At 38.1% G+C, this 15,040-nt stretch overlaps 1 protein-coding gene across 1 annotated transcript in view; it reads left to right on the forward strand.

Moving 5' to 3' along the window:
- Nucleotides 1–15,040, forward strand: part of Gtf2f2 (general transcription factor IIF subunit 2) — a 131,206-nt gene that overhangs the window by 80,092 nt on the left and 36,074 nt on the right. The window contains exon 5 of the mRNA XM_090342101.1: nt 1,919–2,000. Coding sequence (XP_090198227.1) covers nt 1,919–2,000 — 82 coding nt within the window. The remainder of the gene's footprint in view (nt 1–1,918; nt 2,001–15,040) is intronic.

Genomic DNA, 15,040 nt, shown 5'->3' on the forward strand with positions numbered 1-15,040 from the left:
GGCACTGTGGCTCAAAGGGTAGGGCAGTAGCCTTGAGCTGATGAGCTCAGGGACAGAGCCCAGGCCCAGAGTTCAAGTCCCACAACTAACAACAACAACAAAAATATTCAGATTCTAATGTTATTAAATTCACTCAAAGGGTCAGGAGTTTGGCCTAGTGGTAGAGTGCTTGCCTAGCATGCATGAAGACCCAGGTTCGATTCCTCGGTACCACATACATAGAAGAAAGCTGGAAGTGGTGCTGTGGCTCAAGTGGTAGAGCGCTAGCCTTGAGAAAAGTCCAAGGACAGTGCTCAGGCCCTGACTTCAAGGCCCATGACTGGCAAAAAAAAAAAAAAAAAAAAAAAATCACTCAGAAGGGGGAAATTCTTTTTTTTTTTTAATTTAATACAAAATAACAATGACTTTTACATTATTTCCTTCCTGGCACATTTTAGCTAAAATGTATGTATCCTTTCTCATTACTAATATCAGCTACCTGTTAAATTCCTCATGAGAGATGTTGCATGTGGTATGCTGAGGGATCTTAGGAATGTTGAATAGGAATATTAAGTACATCATACAATCCTCTGAACCCTGGAGACAGATTTTCTAATAAGAATCACATAGTTATGCTTCTATGTCCACACCCACATTTTGTTGAGTGTCTCTGTTCATACAGTTGACTCAGTCTTGAAGACAGCATATCTTAACTATCTTTGATTCCATGATGCTACGTGTGCCTCTTGTCCTAGATGATAGGCATGTAATTAATGGTAGTAGAATGAAGGAAGTCATTCACTCTGAAGAGATGAATCACAAATGCTTGCTAGCCAGAGGATTTCCTGCCTTGTCTCAAAGCCTAGAAATATTGAACTATAACTATTTCTAACTAGTCATAAGATTCCTAGTGTCATATGATATATTCATCTACACATTGCATAATAGGTAGCCCACCATACTTGGTGCCCTATAGGCAAACCAGATATCAGCTTTTACTTCCTTTTTCTGTTTCTCCTAAGTTTGGAGTGAGTCCTATAAACAATAACAGAATGGGGGGCAGGTATTACATTCAGTGAACATTACATAAAAATGGAACTACATGGGGGAATAGAGAATGATAATATGGATGGCACTGATCTAGACATATTATATTCACAAACTGATACAGAATTAGAACCTCTATATAATTAATAATAAAATTAAAAGAGAATTATTAGTAGGAAAAGCAGTTGCCATTCTATTCAGGAAGGTTCTTTTTTTTTTTTCCCTCTCTCTATCCATCTGCCCATCTCTTCGTCCTTCTGTCTACTTTGAGACAAGATCTTGCTTTGTAGCCCAGGCTGGACCTTGCACTCAAGAATTTTTTTGCTTCTGCTTCCTGAGTGCTAGGATTATAGGTGTGAGTGCTACCACTCCTGGCTTGAATTTTACTTTGACACACCCAAATTTATAAGTCTGCTAGGAAACAGAAGTGAGAACTACTGGCACGCTGAACTGGTGCACTATAGAACCAATAACAACCCACTTGTTTCACAGTATTTTGGGGGCTAGCTGCTTTAATGACAGGGTAATCTATTTGTGTGCCCATATGTGCACACACACACAATCACATCTTTACTAGCTGCATTTTCAGAAGCTACTTATGTCAAATATAATAGCTTCGTTATGTTCAAAAGTCTTTATTTGATTTTAATGCCCTTTTAAGGCTACAGCATCTCAAGAAACAAACCTGATGAAATCATTTGTTACTAGTCAAGAATAAGGTTCTTCCTATTTTGACCAGTGATATTACCATTAACTTAATATTGTTTATTTTTTAAATTTTTATTATAAATAGTACTTCTGTCATATCACTGTAGTTGGTATTCAAACTGCAGCCTTGAAAAGGATGTGTGATACTGTTTTTCTTGAATCTGTTGTTTTTCTTTCATTCAAGATAAACTGTCATTGGAAGGAATAGTGGTACAGAGAGCTGAATGCCGACCCGCTGCCAGTGAAAACTACATGAGATTAAAGAGGTTGGTGATTCGGATGTTTTGTTTTGTTGTGGGTGGTGGAGGGATGGTGGAGGTTGGGCCAGTCCTGGGGCCTGAACTCAGGTCCTGAGCTTTTTTACTCAAGGCTAGTGCTCTACCTCTTGAGCCTATAGCTCTACTTCCCAGCTTTTTAGTGATTAATTGGAGCTAACAGTCTCAGAGACTGCCTGGGCAGTCTTTGAACCATAATCCTTAGATTTTTTAGCCTCATTGGCTTTTTGTTTTTGCCAGTTCTGGGGCTGGATCTCAGGGCCTGAGCACTGTCCCTGAGCTTTTTTTTTTTTTTTTTTAGAATATAATCAAAATTAAGCTGAGGGTTTGTATATAATCTATGTAATAAAACATTATGTCTATAGAGTCATAAGTTTCTATGACTATGTAGTTATGTTTATATTTCCAATTCCATAGCATTGGGTATTCAACTTTTGAGTCCTTGCTCTTGTACTGTTTGGATCTAATAGCCACATATTAAGGATACCATGTGCCTTTTGTTCCTTTGGTCTTGACTTGTCTCACTCAACATGAAGTCCCTGAGTTTTGCTCAAAGCTAGCACTCTACCACTTGAGCCATAGCACCACTTCTGGCTTTTTCTGTTGTGGTACTAAGAAATGCAATCCAGGGCTTTATGCATGCTAGGCAAGCACTTCATCACTGAGCCACATTCTCAGCCCCTTTAGCCTCCTTTATAGTTAGGATTATGGGTGTGAGTCAATTGTGCTCAGCAATAATATAAAAATGATAACTAATATTTCTATTTGGAGATTGAAATATATACCTTAGTCTTCCTGGTGACTGCAAACAAACCATGGTTATTGTTGAAAGTATTTATTTCAAGGGTCTTTTGAGGTTTTTGTTTTTGCCAATCCTGGGACTTGAACTCAGAACCTGAGTATATGTGTGGTACCAATGAATTGACTCCAGGGCTTCATACATGCTAGGCAAGCACTCTACCCCTAGCCATACTCCCTGCCCGCGTCTTTTGGTTTTAAAACTATGTAAGAAGGTCTTTGGTACTAAGTAACTCTCAGAACCTAGGCTGTTATTTGAGTTATATTAAGCTATTGTGCATATTTTGTGTTACTGGATTAAACTACTGTGTTAATGTCCTAAAATCAAAATTTATAGAATATTTTTAGTTATACATATGAATTCTCTGAAAACATGTAATAGGAACTTCATCATTTTATTTTCAAAGACTCTAATTAACTATAATGAATACATGACTAACTGCTGTATATATAATGTAGTTGCTAAATTATTTTCTTTTCTATTGACCTATAAAAAACTTTTTTGATGATGCTAGGGTTTGAACTCAGCTTCATGCTTGTTCAGCTGAATGGTTTAACTAATGTTCTACTATTTGAGCTATTACTCCAACCCGACTTTTTGTTGGTTATTTTGGACATGAAGTCTCAACAATGATTTCTCCTAGCGTCATCCAGTTCTCACCTCCTGAGTAGCTAGTAATACAGGCATGATACACTGGCACCCAACTTACTAAGAATTGTTGAGATTTTTTTGTTTCAAGACTCCCTTCCCACACATAAACACACTTGCATATATGTAACTTTTTCTTTTTGTCAGTCATGGGGCATGAACTCTGGGCCTGGGCACGGTCCCTGAGCTCTTCAGCTCAAGGATAGTGCTCTGCCATTTGAGCCACAGTGCCACTGGCAGTTTTCTGGTGGTTAACTGGAGATAAGAGTCTCACGGCTTTAGAGCCCGAGCTGACTTTGAACCATGATCCTCAGATCTCAGCCTCCTGGGTATCTAGGATTACAAGTGTGAACCACCGTGCCTGCGTGTATATGAAACACTTTGTAATTAATAATTAAAGATAATGATGACAGATTCTTAATACCCTATATCTTGACTTTCATGGACCAGCGGTGTTTACACCCTGTACAATACCTGTTCTGTAGTTTATATTTTAATACTCTTTGGTCCCATGAGCTTCAGAATTACGTGTCACTTACTTGCTGCCAATTTCTTTTATGGGCACTAGAGAAACAGTAGCACACAACACAGACTGGCTGTCCTGTGAGAAGCTCCCACAGGAGCTAGCAGACTATCCTGTGGCTGCCAGCCTCTCAGAACAGACTGCTCAGGCCCTGCTTACTCACAGCAAGGGAGTGCTAATTGTACTGGGCTATCTCTGAATTTCTCATCATCTTTTTTAGGTTTCCACTTTTCTTAAGCTTAGGCTCTGATTTTTAGCAATGACACAAAGAGACTGGTTTTCTTGTCTAATCATTCCTTAATTTAAATGCCTCCTTGGGACAAGGAAAAGAATGACAGTCAAAATGAACATTTTTGTAACAGTAAGCAGCTTTAGGAAACAGGCAGATGTTTTCAACCTATAAAGTTTGTATGCAACACAAGTCTTTTTAAGGATTTCCTCAGACAGCTACTGAAATTGAAGAAATATAACAATTGGCTTATAAGCCACTTGTTAAGATCTTTTTTCTGTGGTCTTCATTTTCATTAAAGGCTTTCTAAGGACTCCTGATGATGAGAGCAAAACAGTCGCCTGCTGTGTTTGCAGAGTAGCTGAGGTGGTTTTTCTTTGCCACCAAAACTGAAAAATAGTTAGCTTTTTGAGTATGTTAGAAAACTAGCCATTCATTATATATTTTAGTGGGTTTTTTGTTGGGTTGTTGTTTTTTGCTTGGCTGGGTTTTTGTTTGTTTGTTTGTTTGTTTTGTCAATTGTGGGCACCGTCCCTGAGCTCTTCAGTCAAAGCTAATGCTCTACCACTTGAGTCATAGTACCACATCTCATTTTCTGGCAGTTAATTGGAGATAAGAGTCTCATGGACTTTTGGCTTTGACCCTCGATCCTCACATCTCAGCTTCCTGGGTAGCTAGGATTACAGGTGTGAGCCACCAATGCCTGGCTATATTTTAGTTTTATGTACCTAAAGGATGGAAACTGGATGATTCAACAAGTGATGTTCATGTGAGTTTCATGGCATATTAGATGGTAGATGATGTCAGTTCTGAAAGCTGCATTCTTTTTTTTTTAACTAAGTGAGAAGAGATGAGGGAAGAGCATTAAAATAGACCAATAGACACAAAGACATGAGACATATTTCTAGGACCCACACATTGTTCTAGACACCTGGACTGTAGGATGTGTAGGAGCAGATGACAGAAGCAAACTCCAGCCTGGTTAGAAAGTCTACAAGAATCCATCTCTAAGTAAACAGCAAAATGCTCCACTGGAGGTGTAACTCTAGTGGTAGAGCGCCAGCTGTGAGCAAAAAAAACTGAATAAGGCTTCTATACTCTGATCATATTTCCATACCCACAGAAGTTGCTTCCACCAGAGTTAGTACAGCTCTTCTTAGCACAGGAACTAGAGCAGCAGCTGTTCTTTTGAAATCTGAGTCCTGTCTTGCCCTCTGCTCACGTGTTACTTGCAGTGTTATTATATTTCTCAGAATAAAATCCAAATCATTGTAATGATCAGCAGGTACCTGCATCACCATCCTATCACTAGCCTATTTCTTCTCTCTATCCTCGTTTTCTTTGTCCTCTTCCTATTCTGCCTGATCTTGGCAGTCTGGGCCAGCCCTGTTCTTCATAACTACATGGTTCATTCCTTACTTCTTTCAAGTCTTTTCACAAATACTTTTTCACTAAGGACTGTATTGAGCATCTTACCTCATTCTGTACAGTTTCACACTCCACTATATAGTTTATATAAGTATGCTTGCCAACTCCTCCCTGCTACAGTTAAAGCTTCCTAGAGAATTTTTGCTTTGGATTTTGGTTTTAGTTTTTGTCTGCTTTGTTTACTTACATATAAATATCTACATTACACGAGGCATAGTAAGTAATGAGTAAATACTTGGTGAATGAATGAATAGCAGAAGGAAAATTTTGAAATGTTACATGTTGCAGTAAGAAAATCCAGCTTTGTGTGTTATCCTCATTAGGAAGGTATTAAAGAATTTTATTCTGGCTGGGTGCTTGTATAATCCTAGCTACTCAGAAGGCTGAGTTTAAGGATTGTGGTTCAAAGCCAGCCTGAGCATGTAAGTCCATAAGACTCTTATTTCCAATTAATCACAGAAAAAAAAAAGCCAGGAATGACACTGTGCCTCAAGTGGTAGAACACTAGCCTTGAGCTGAAGAGCTCAGGGACAGCATCCAGATCAGGTTCAAGTTCCATGACTGACAAAAAAACAATTTATTCTGAGTGAAATGTGAACTGATGGATGGGAGATTTCTTAAGTAGGAGGTAGCTCTTGTGATTTGGGCACATGTTCTGCCATACCTCATGCAGATGGGTACCATACCATCAAGTATGGCACACAGGAAGGTTTATTATCCTCAGGAGAGGAAAGGTAGGAAAGATTTTATAGTTTCCATGTCTACCTCATTTTAAATCCTAGCTAGCAATCTACTGAAAACCCTTGAAACAGAAGGGAACTAGAAGTGCAATCACTAAATTATCAAAATAGCAAATGTATCTGAAGTCATAAGTTGTATCTCTATATTATGTTTATAGTTACTTGATAATGAATGTATTCTGTGATCAATAAGCTGAAACTCAAATTTTTTTTTAATTCACAGGATACCATTCTTGCTCCAAAGTTTTTAGACTTTGAACATGAGCAAATAAATGTATATACTCACAGGATTTTCTAGAGAATCCATTTATTAGCACTGTTATGGGGAGAGGAGTAGATAGGTTATGGGGTCATGGAATGTAAAATGGAAACAAAGATTTCCAGATGTAGATGAGTGTATTGTCTGAGTACACTTGAGATAGTCTGTGCCTATATAGTGCACTCATATGCTCAAAATCTTTCAGGTATTTTAATGACTTAATGACACTCACGGTTTTTAATAGTTATTTCTTGTCTTTTTAGCTTCAGTTTCTGGTAGCCATCATGTAGCTGTATCATACCTCAAGTATAGATATAGCTTAGATGTTGTTACAATCCATCTCTCATGTCTTTTTTACGTAGCTACTACAGTCTCTATGCTTAGACTTTCTTAGCTGCCTCTGGTATGCTCCTTCAGAACCTTTGAAACAAACTCAGATGTCTGTTAGCATAAATAACCTCTTTGTGGTTTCCCTTGCACATCCAGTTAAGATTAGCCATTCTTCCTTTTCACTTTCCCACATACTTACTCTTTAATGGTATATGTAATATCTCATGTCTTCTGTTTAAGAAATAAGTTTCATATTCTGTAAGATTATGATCTATAAGATTGTGATAACATGAATTGTTTTATTTATTTTTTTTCCTTTCTCATATTCTCAGTATGTAATATACTACATTATGAGTAGCACATATTAACAAAAACTATTTGTTGGTCTGAAATGGATTGAAATAGAAAAGAACTAGCAAAACTACATGAAGAAATGTAGTGGTCATTGATTTTCAGCTTTTATAATCTCTCTACTCAGAACTACACTTGAAACTTAGACTTTTTCAGTGTGTGTGTGTGTGTGTGTGTGTGTGTGTGTGTGTGTGTGTGTATGTATGTATGTCTTGCTTTGAAAAGGAGAACGTAATTGCAAAGCAAATATAGAATATCCATCAGGAAGAATAACATTGTTATTTTCAGGGAAATAGATGAACTTGGAAATGAATATGTTAAGTGAACTATGTTAAATTCAGAGAAAGGCTGCATGTTTTCTCATTTGTGGAAGTTAGATCTAAAATATAAACATACATGAAAACACACAGGACCATACACATATATAATCAGTCAAATTTATTTATTATTTATTTATTTATGATATACATAGGAGTGAATTCCAATGGTATAACTCCTTTGAATAATTAACTGACAGTTAGTTCAATACCAGGAAGCTGAAACATGTCTTGTCACACAGAGGAGTGAAGCTTAGGGTAGGGAAGAATGGAGAGAGACAGGGTAGACAAATACAGACATAATACTCAATGGTGGGTATATGCAAAATTGAACCTGGTAAGATGAAGGGATAGGTGATGTTAGGAGAGTTGAGATGAGGTAATTAATACAAGGCTAAAAACGATCAAGATGCATTCTGTTTATAAAAGGACCAAATGTAGCTCAGTGGCAGAGTTCCTGCCTAGCATGCTTCAGGCCTTTTGTGTTCAGTCCTTGGCATTACACAAAAGTATTTGTGTGGGACCTGGAGTTTGACCTAACAGTAGAGTGCTTACCTAGCATGCATGAAGACCGGGTTCAATTCCTCAGTGCCATATGCATAAGAAAAAATTACCGGAAGTAGTGCTGTGTCTCAAGTGGTAGAGATCTAGCCTTGAGAAAGCCCAAGGACAGTGTTCAGCCCTAGAATGGTTAAAAAAAAAAAAATTTAAAAAGCATACATATATATATATATTTGTGTGGTTGTGTGTATGCATGTACATATACAGTATACTCACATATATATGAAATGAATTCTCTCCCATTTATAGAGGAGTAAAAGAGAAAGCCCTTTATTAAAGTCCTTTCCTTGACATGTCAACAAGTTCTTAAATTTAATCAATGAATTTTTACTGTATTATATTTTAACAAATGCCAGCTGAGCTGAATTCACTATAATAGAATATTTATAATATTTATAAATAATGCCCTTTAAGAATGATTAGTCTTATTTTAGTGGGAATTTAATTTTAGAAATATATTCTTATTATAGTTCTCTGCTATTAAATTGTGTCTGATAAATTATCCAATTATGGGAATTACATATTAGTCAAATGTTAGTAAGAGCCTATCATTCATTAAGATAAAGGTAGAAATTAAATACATAACTAGTATTAAAGTAAACCCAAGAAATATGTAAACCCTTTAATGAGATTCGGGTCAAGAAAAAATGATTATGCTATAATTTTCTTTCAATAGGGTTTGTCATATAATAGGGAAAATCCTGCAAATATCCAGTTATCTAGAAAAAAAGCCAAAAAATAAAAGAGGAGCAGAACAAGAATTTGTCTGCAGTCTTAAGATTCCAACACTTAAACCTTTCATGGGGAGAAAAAGAAAATGTTTCATTGTATCTATTATTTTCTCTGTATTTTGAGAATTAATTTAGATTGGCATTAATATTTTATTAGGAAGAAATTTATTTTGAACTGTCAAGTATGTTTAATATCAAGGTCATATCTAAATACTAACCAAAATGTTTTATTAAATATAACTTTTATTCCAACTTATTGAATTTCTCCTTAATCTTTGAATGGCAAATTTTATGATTACCTTATTTATATTGCATTACATGTTCGTTAAATATAAAGGGACATCATCCTAATAAACCTTCTTACTGAAAATTAATTGTACTATAAGAAAATATATAGCTGTTGAACTTCTGCATGTTTATGTCATCAACTAACACCTCTAAAAACACCTCAGAAGTTTTTATTTTTTTAGGTTTTCAGAGTGTGTGCAAACCCTTTCCCTGTGAAAATCTCTGGAGGGTAGAGAAGGGAAGAGCTGAATCTTCTTTCTCCAGATACTAGGACCCTAGACAGATGGTTGAAAGCAGGCTTCCCCTATCCCTGCCAGTCCCTGGGCTTGAACTCAGGGCCTGAGCACTGTCCTTGGGCTTTCTTCAAAGCTAGCACACTACCACTTGAGCCACAGCACTGGCCTTTTCTGTGTATGTGGTACAAAGGAATGGAACCCAGGGCTTCATGCATTCTAGGCAAGTGTACTCTACCACTAGACCAAACTCTCGGCCCTGGAAGCAAGTTTTGATTCACATCCTTCTTTGGAGAGGTTCTCATGATAGACTTTTCTAAATTGCTAATGTTGCATATATAGAAAGAGATGTCTTAGAGTATCTCTCTGCAGATGTTTTCTTAGTTATTAGGATGATTGTTGTATTTGTGTTATGTATGCATCTTTTAGGTACAAAAGAAATTCAAGGTGAATTAAAATAGAGTAACCAGCTCTGTGCCAGGGGCTCAAACTTATAACTCTAGCTACTCAGGAGGCTGAGATTTGAGGATTATAGTTTAAAAACAACCTGGGTAGACAAATCTGCATAACTCTTATCTCCATTAAACTAGCAAAAAAACAAAAATAGAGCTATACGTCAAGTAATAGAGCACCAGCCTTAAGCAGAGAAGCCAAGCATAAGTGAGAAGCCCTGAATTCAAGTCCCAATATCTGTACCAAAAATAAAGCAGAAAAAAAAAAGAGTTACTCTATAATTTAGCAGTTAAGACAGAGTACATTTGAGACTGAAAATGGGCAAGAATACCACTCTGAAATGTAAACTGCAATAAGTGGTCCTTATAAACCTGCTTATAAGTTATCCAGGTACGCTAAAATTCTAATCTTTAAGATACAAACTAAAAGACGCAAGTCAAATGATACAAGTCCTGACAGAAAATACATAGTAGAAACCAGGCACTAGTGGCTCAAGCCTGTAATCCTAGCTTCTCAAGAGGCTGAGATCTGAAGATCACAGTTTAAAGCCAGCCTGGGCAGAAAGTCCTAGAGTCTCTTATCTCCAATTAACTACCAGAAAACTGAAGTGGCATGGGGCCCCAAGTTGTAAAAGCACCAGCCTTGAGCAAAAGAGCTCAGGGACAGCACCCAGGCACTTATTTCAAGCCCCACAACACACACACACACACACACACACACACACACACACACACACACACACACACACACACACACACACGGCGGAGGAGGAGGAGGAGGAGGAGGAGGAGGAGGAGGAGGAGGAGGAGGAGGAGGAGGAAATGAAAGGGAAGACTAAAAATTCTAGATGAGAGCATACCACTTTGGGTGAACTGCAACATCATGATTAAACACAAGTAAACAATGGTATGAAAGAAGCCTGTTGCTTTTGTTTTAAAAGACTGGAGTACCCATTGCTCTCTCTGGAAACATAGTCACATCCTTCCCGTAGACCCTGTTGCACACCGTCCCTGTAGACTTACCTCTGTGGTCAAGTAAGGGCTTCCAAATGAGTTCAAAGCTGTTGAAAAGACATTTTTAAAAAAATGAAAGCAGGGGCAAAAAAATGTACAAAAATTTTGTTTGTGTCATTTTTTCATTTTTCAACTCCTTCAGTATCTTCACTTCCAGCTAGGTGAGGAAGAATTTTTCGGTAGAGTGTTATCTCAACCCAACATTTCTTGTCTTCTTTGGAATTCCCAGTGTTCTGCCTGCTCTCTGTTCCTCTGCAGGTGGCTCTCCTGGGATACCCACATTTTGGCTTGTTTTTAGTGGAGCTGTGAGTCTTTTTTAATTAAATATATTTTTAAGGGCAAGAGAACAATAAGTTCTCTTCATACTGTGCTGCCATCCTCATGGAGGCGTGGGCTAGATCAAAACCAGTCTCTTCACTCTGCCCCCAGTGCATCCTGTGCTTTCCTGACCTGCTGTTTGTAGCACTATTTATTTGCTTTCCCTTGCTTGCCTAAGATCCTTTTCTTATCTTTTATTTTTTTGCCAGTCCTGGAGCTTGAATTCAGGGCCTGAGCACTGTCCTTGGGCAAGGCTAGAGCTCTATCACTTGAGCCAGCTGCTGGCTTTTTCTATGTATGTGGTACTGAGGAATCAAATCCTGGTCTTTGTACAGGCTAAGCAAGCACTCTACCACTAGACCAAACTCCCAGCCCCATCCTTTTCAATCCTTAAAATGTAGCTCACATGTCAGATCTCCTAACTATTTCTGTCCACACAAAACACCATCTCCACCCAGCTCCTGCCACACTTTTTCTGATGTGCTGCCAATCACATATTGCTTTTTCCTTTATTTTTGTGATTCTGCCTCTGCTGGACTGCATGCTCCTTGAGGTCGGCGACCATACCTGTTCACCATTTTTCTTAGGAGCTTCATGTCAAGTGAACACTAGCAAAGTTAAGGATCTATCATTATATTTCAGTTAATGAAATTGCTAGAATGATATTCCTTTATAAAAACACATTTAGCTGTGCTTAATTAAGATTAAAATTAAATTCCAGGCGGCAGTATTGGCATGTGGTGGTGTCACTACAAAGCATCACAGCTTTGGCAGATAAAAATACCTCAGTACACAATTTCTCTTTGTTCACACCATTGAATACCAACAGGACTAACCTGAGGCAAACTGAAGGATGAAATGTTTGTCTTTATTATCTAGCCATCTCCATTTTTCTCTTTTTTTCAGGCATTTACTTTTGTCCTGTCCTCATCCTTTTCCATTCTGTTAATTTTGAATATATATTAGGAATAATGAGCATCAGTCCAACTGGGCATTTGATTTTAAATCTCTTATTGCTAAGTATGAAATGAATGCCATTAGATTACCCACTCAGGGTATTTGAGTAAGCAGGTTATTTTTACCCCTCTTATAGAAAAGAAGGAAAAGTTATTACAATTGTATCATTTCTAGGTTGGCCCCAAACAGAACTGGGGAATGGCTTCAGTTTGCTGGAGGACTTGTCACCGGGACAGCCATCTCTGTTTGGGGCTTAGCGGGCAGATCCGGCCTAGCTGCATTTGTTGAAGGTCTGTTCTGAAGATTTAACGCTGGATGGAGAAGGTAGTCCACAAAAGTGACCAAATTCCTGTAGGGCAGTATCAGGACCTAATTAGCCCATATAGTCTGCCCTGCACATGTTCATATAAGGTGCTCCTTCCTTAAGTGTTTTTTTTATTTTGTTTTGCTTTGTTTTTATTCTTGTTTTGCCAGTCCTGAGGGTCTGACAACTGTCCTTGGGCTTTCTCAAGGCTAGCACTCCACCACTTGAGTGACAGCATCACTTCTGGCTTTTTCTATGTATGCAGTACAGGGAATCCCAGGTCTCCATGCATGTTAGGCAAGTACTCTACCACTAGGTCAAACTCCAGCCAGTGCTTTTATTTTTTTATGTTTATGTGTTAGGAAATTATGGCAGTTTACAGATTTTATTAAACAAGACATCTGCCATCTACAAGAACAATGTCACATTAATTAATACTAGTCTTTGTCTTTGATGTAAATATACCTTCCATGTGATACCATAGTACAGTGCAAAATGATAAAATCTGGGAAGGAACTGCCCTCTACAGTTTGCTGCAGTTCTATGTATATGTCCTGTTCACTTACCACTTTATTTAAAATGTAATACGCTGTTCCTAGTCCCTTCAGCCACCTGGATTTCCAAGTTGGTTCATGATTCCCTAGAACATTTTAAGACTAAGGAAAGATACTACATATTCCTTTGAGTATCTCACTCAGTACATTAAGTTCATAGACTGTCTAGGATTACAAAATACTGTTAGGTTTTTAACTTCAAAACTAGGTGTGCTGGTGCAAGCATGTAATTCTAGCTACGGAACTAGTGAGATGGACCCAGAGGATCATAGTTAAGGCCAGCCTGGGCAAAAGCATGAAACCCCATATGAAAACCAAAGTAAAACAACAAGGGATAGGAACATAGCTCAAGTATAAGGCCCTGAATTCAAATCACAATATAAACAGATACACACACACACACACACACACACACACACAGACACACACACACACACACACGCAGTCTTTTAAGAAGAGCTAATTTAGGGCCGGGAGTTTGACCTAGTGGTTAAAGTGCTTGCCTAGCATGCATGAAGACTCGGGTTCGATTCCTCAGTACCACATATAGAAAAAAGCCGGAAGTGGTGCTGAGGCTCAAGTAGTAGAGCTCTAGCCTTGAGAAAGTCCAAGGACAGTACTCAGGCCCTGAGCTCAAGCCCAGGACTGGCAAAAAAAAAAAAAAAAAAAAAAAAAAGAGCTAATTTAGACTTTGAGATGATGAGAATTTAAATAGTCTTAGCAGTTCCTTATCAAAAATATAAGACGGTGTACATCTTCTACAGTGTCTATGTTAAGATGCTAATTCAGTAATCATGAATTTTTAAACCAATTTTTCAGTCTATAAAAATTAAGTATTGAGGGGCCGAGAGTTTGGCCTAGTGGTTAAAGTGCTTGCCTAGCATGCATGAAGACCCAGGTTCGATTCCTCGGTACCACATACATAGAAAAAAGCCAGAAGTGGTGCTGAGGCTCAAGTGGTAGAGCTCTAGCCTTGAGAAAGTCCAAGGACAGTGCTCAGGCCCTGAGCTCAAGCCCAGGACTGGCAAAAAAAAAAAAAAATTAAGTATTGAGCGGCTGGAGGCTGGCCCAGTGGTAGATTGCTTACCTACCATGAATAAAGCCCTGGGTTTGATTCCCCAGTACCACATATACAGAAAGAGCCAGAAGTGGTGCAGTAGCTCAAGTGTTAGAGCACTAGCATTCCCAGGCCCTGAGTTCAAGTCCCAGGATTGGCAAAAAAAAAAAAAAAAAAAGAGGTAGGCTTCTTGAAATGCTTTTCAAGGGGTCAGCCTCCATCATAGATTTACTTTTTTTTTTAAAGATTAATTTATTGTTATTATAAAGGTGATATACAGAGGGATTACAATTGCATGAGTCAGTTAATGAGTACATTTCCTTTCATATGATATCTTCTGTTCCTTCCCATCTCTACCCACAAGTTCGCTTTCACCTGTGTCAGTGAGCTCCACTGCTGCACTTATTTCACCCTTTTCCCCTCAGTTCTCTAGTAGATTTACTCTTAAATGGCTTCATTCATTCTGTATGCTACCAAGTAAATGTAGTACCATTTATAGATTTTGCTATAGGAGGTATAAATGTTACAGTTTGGGATTTTTATCTTTATGATCCTGCAGTTTAAAAGTAGACTTTTATATAGGTATATGTGTGTGTTTCATTATGAAATCTGTGCCTGCAGCCTAGACTTTTCCTTTGAGCTTCAGAGTACAACTTTCCCTTTGACAACACTACCTGGAGGTTTCACAGTCATCTTACTATGCCTAAATCTGAAGTTTTGGTTGTTACCCTTATCCCATAATGCACTATCCCACTCCCCATTCTACCTCCCATCTTCCCTATTTCCCCCCTCTCTTTAAATGCATGTGCATGCATGCACACACATAGGGAGGCACACACACTCCCCTAGAAGTTATTCATCATCTTTCTTTGACAAGATACATCTAATCCATTGTCAAGATTTGTCAGCTATACAATCCTGAAGCCTTCAGTAACTAG

Source organism: Megascapheus bottae, chromosome 11, assembly GCF_031878675.1.
Source record: "Megascapheus bottae isolate mThoBot1 chromosome 11, mThoBot2.hap1, whole genome shotgun sequence".
NCBI lineage: Eukaryota > Metazoa > Chordata > Mammalia > Rodentia > Geomyidae > Megascapheus > Megascapheus bottae.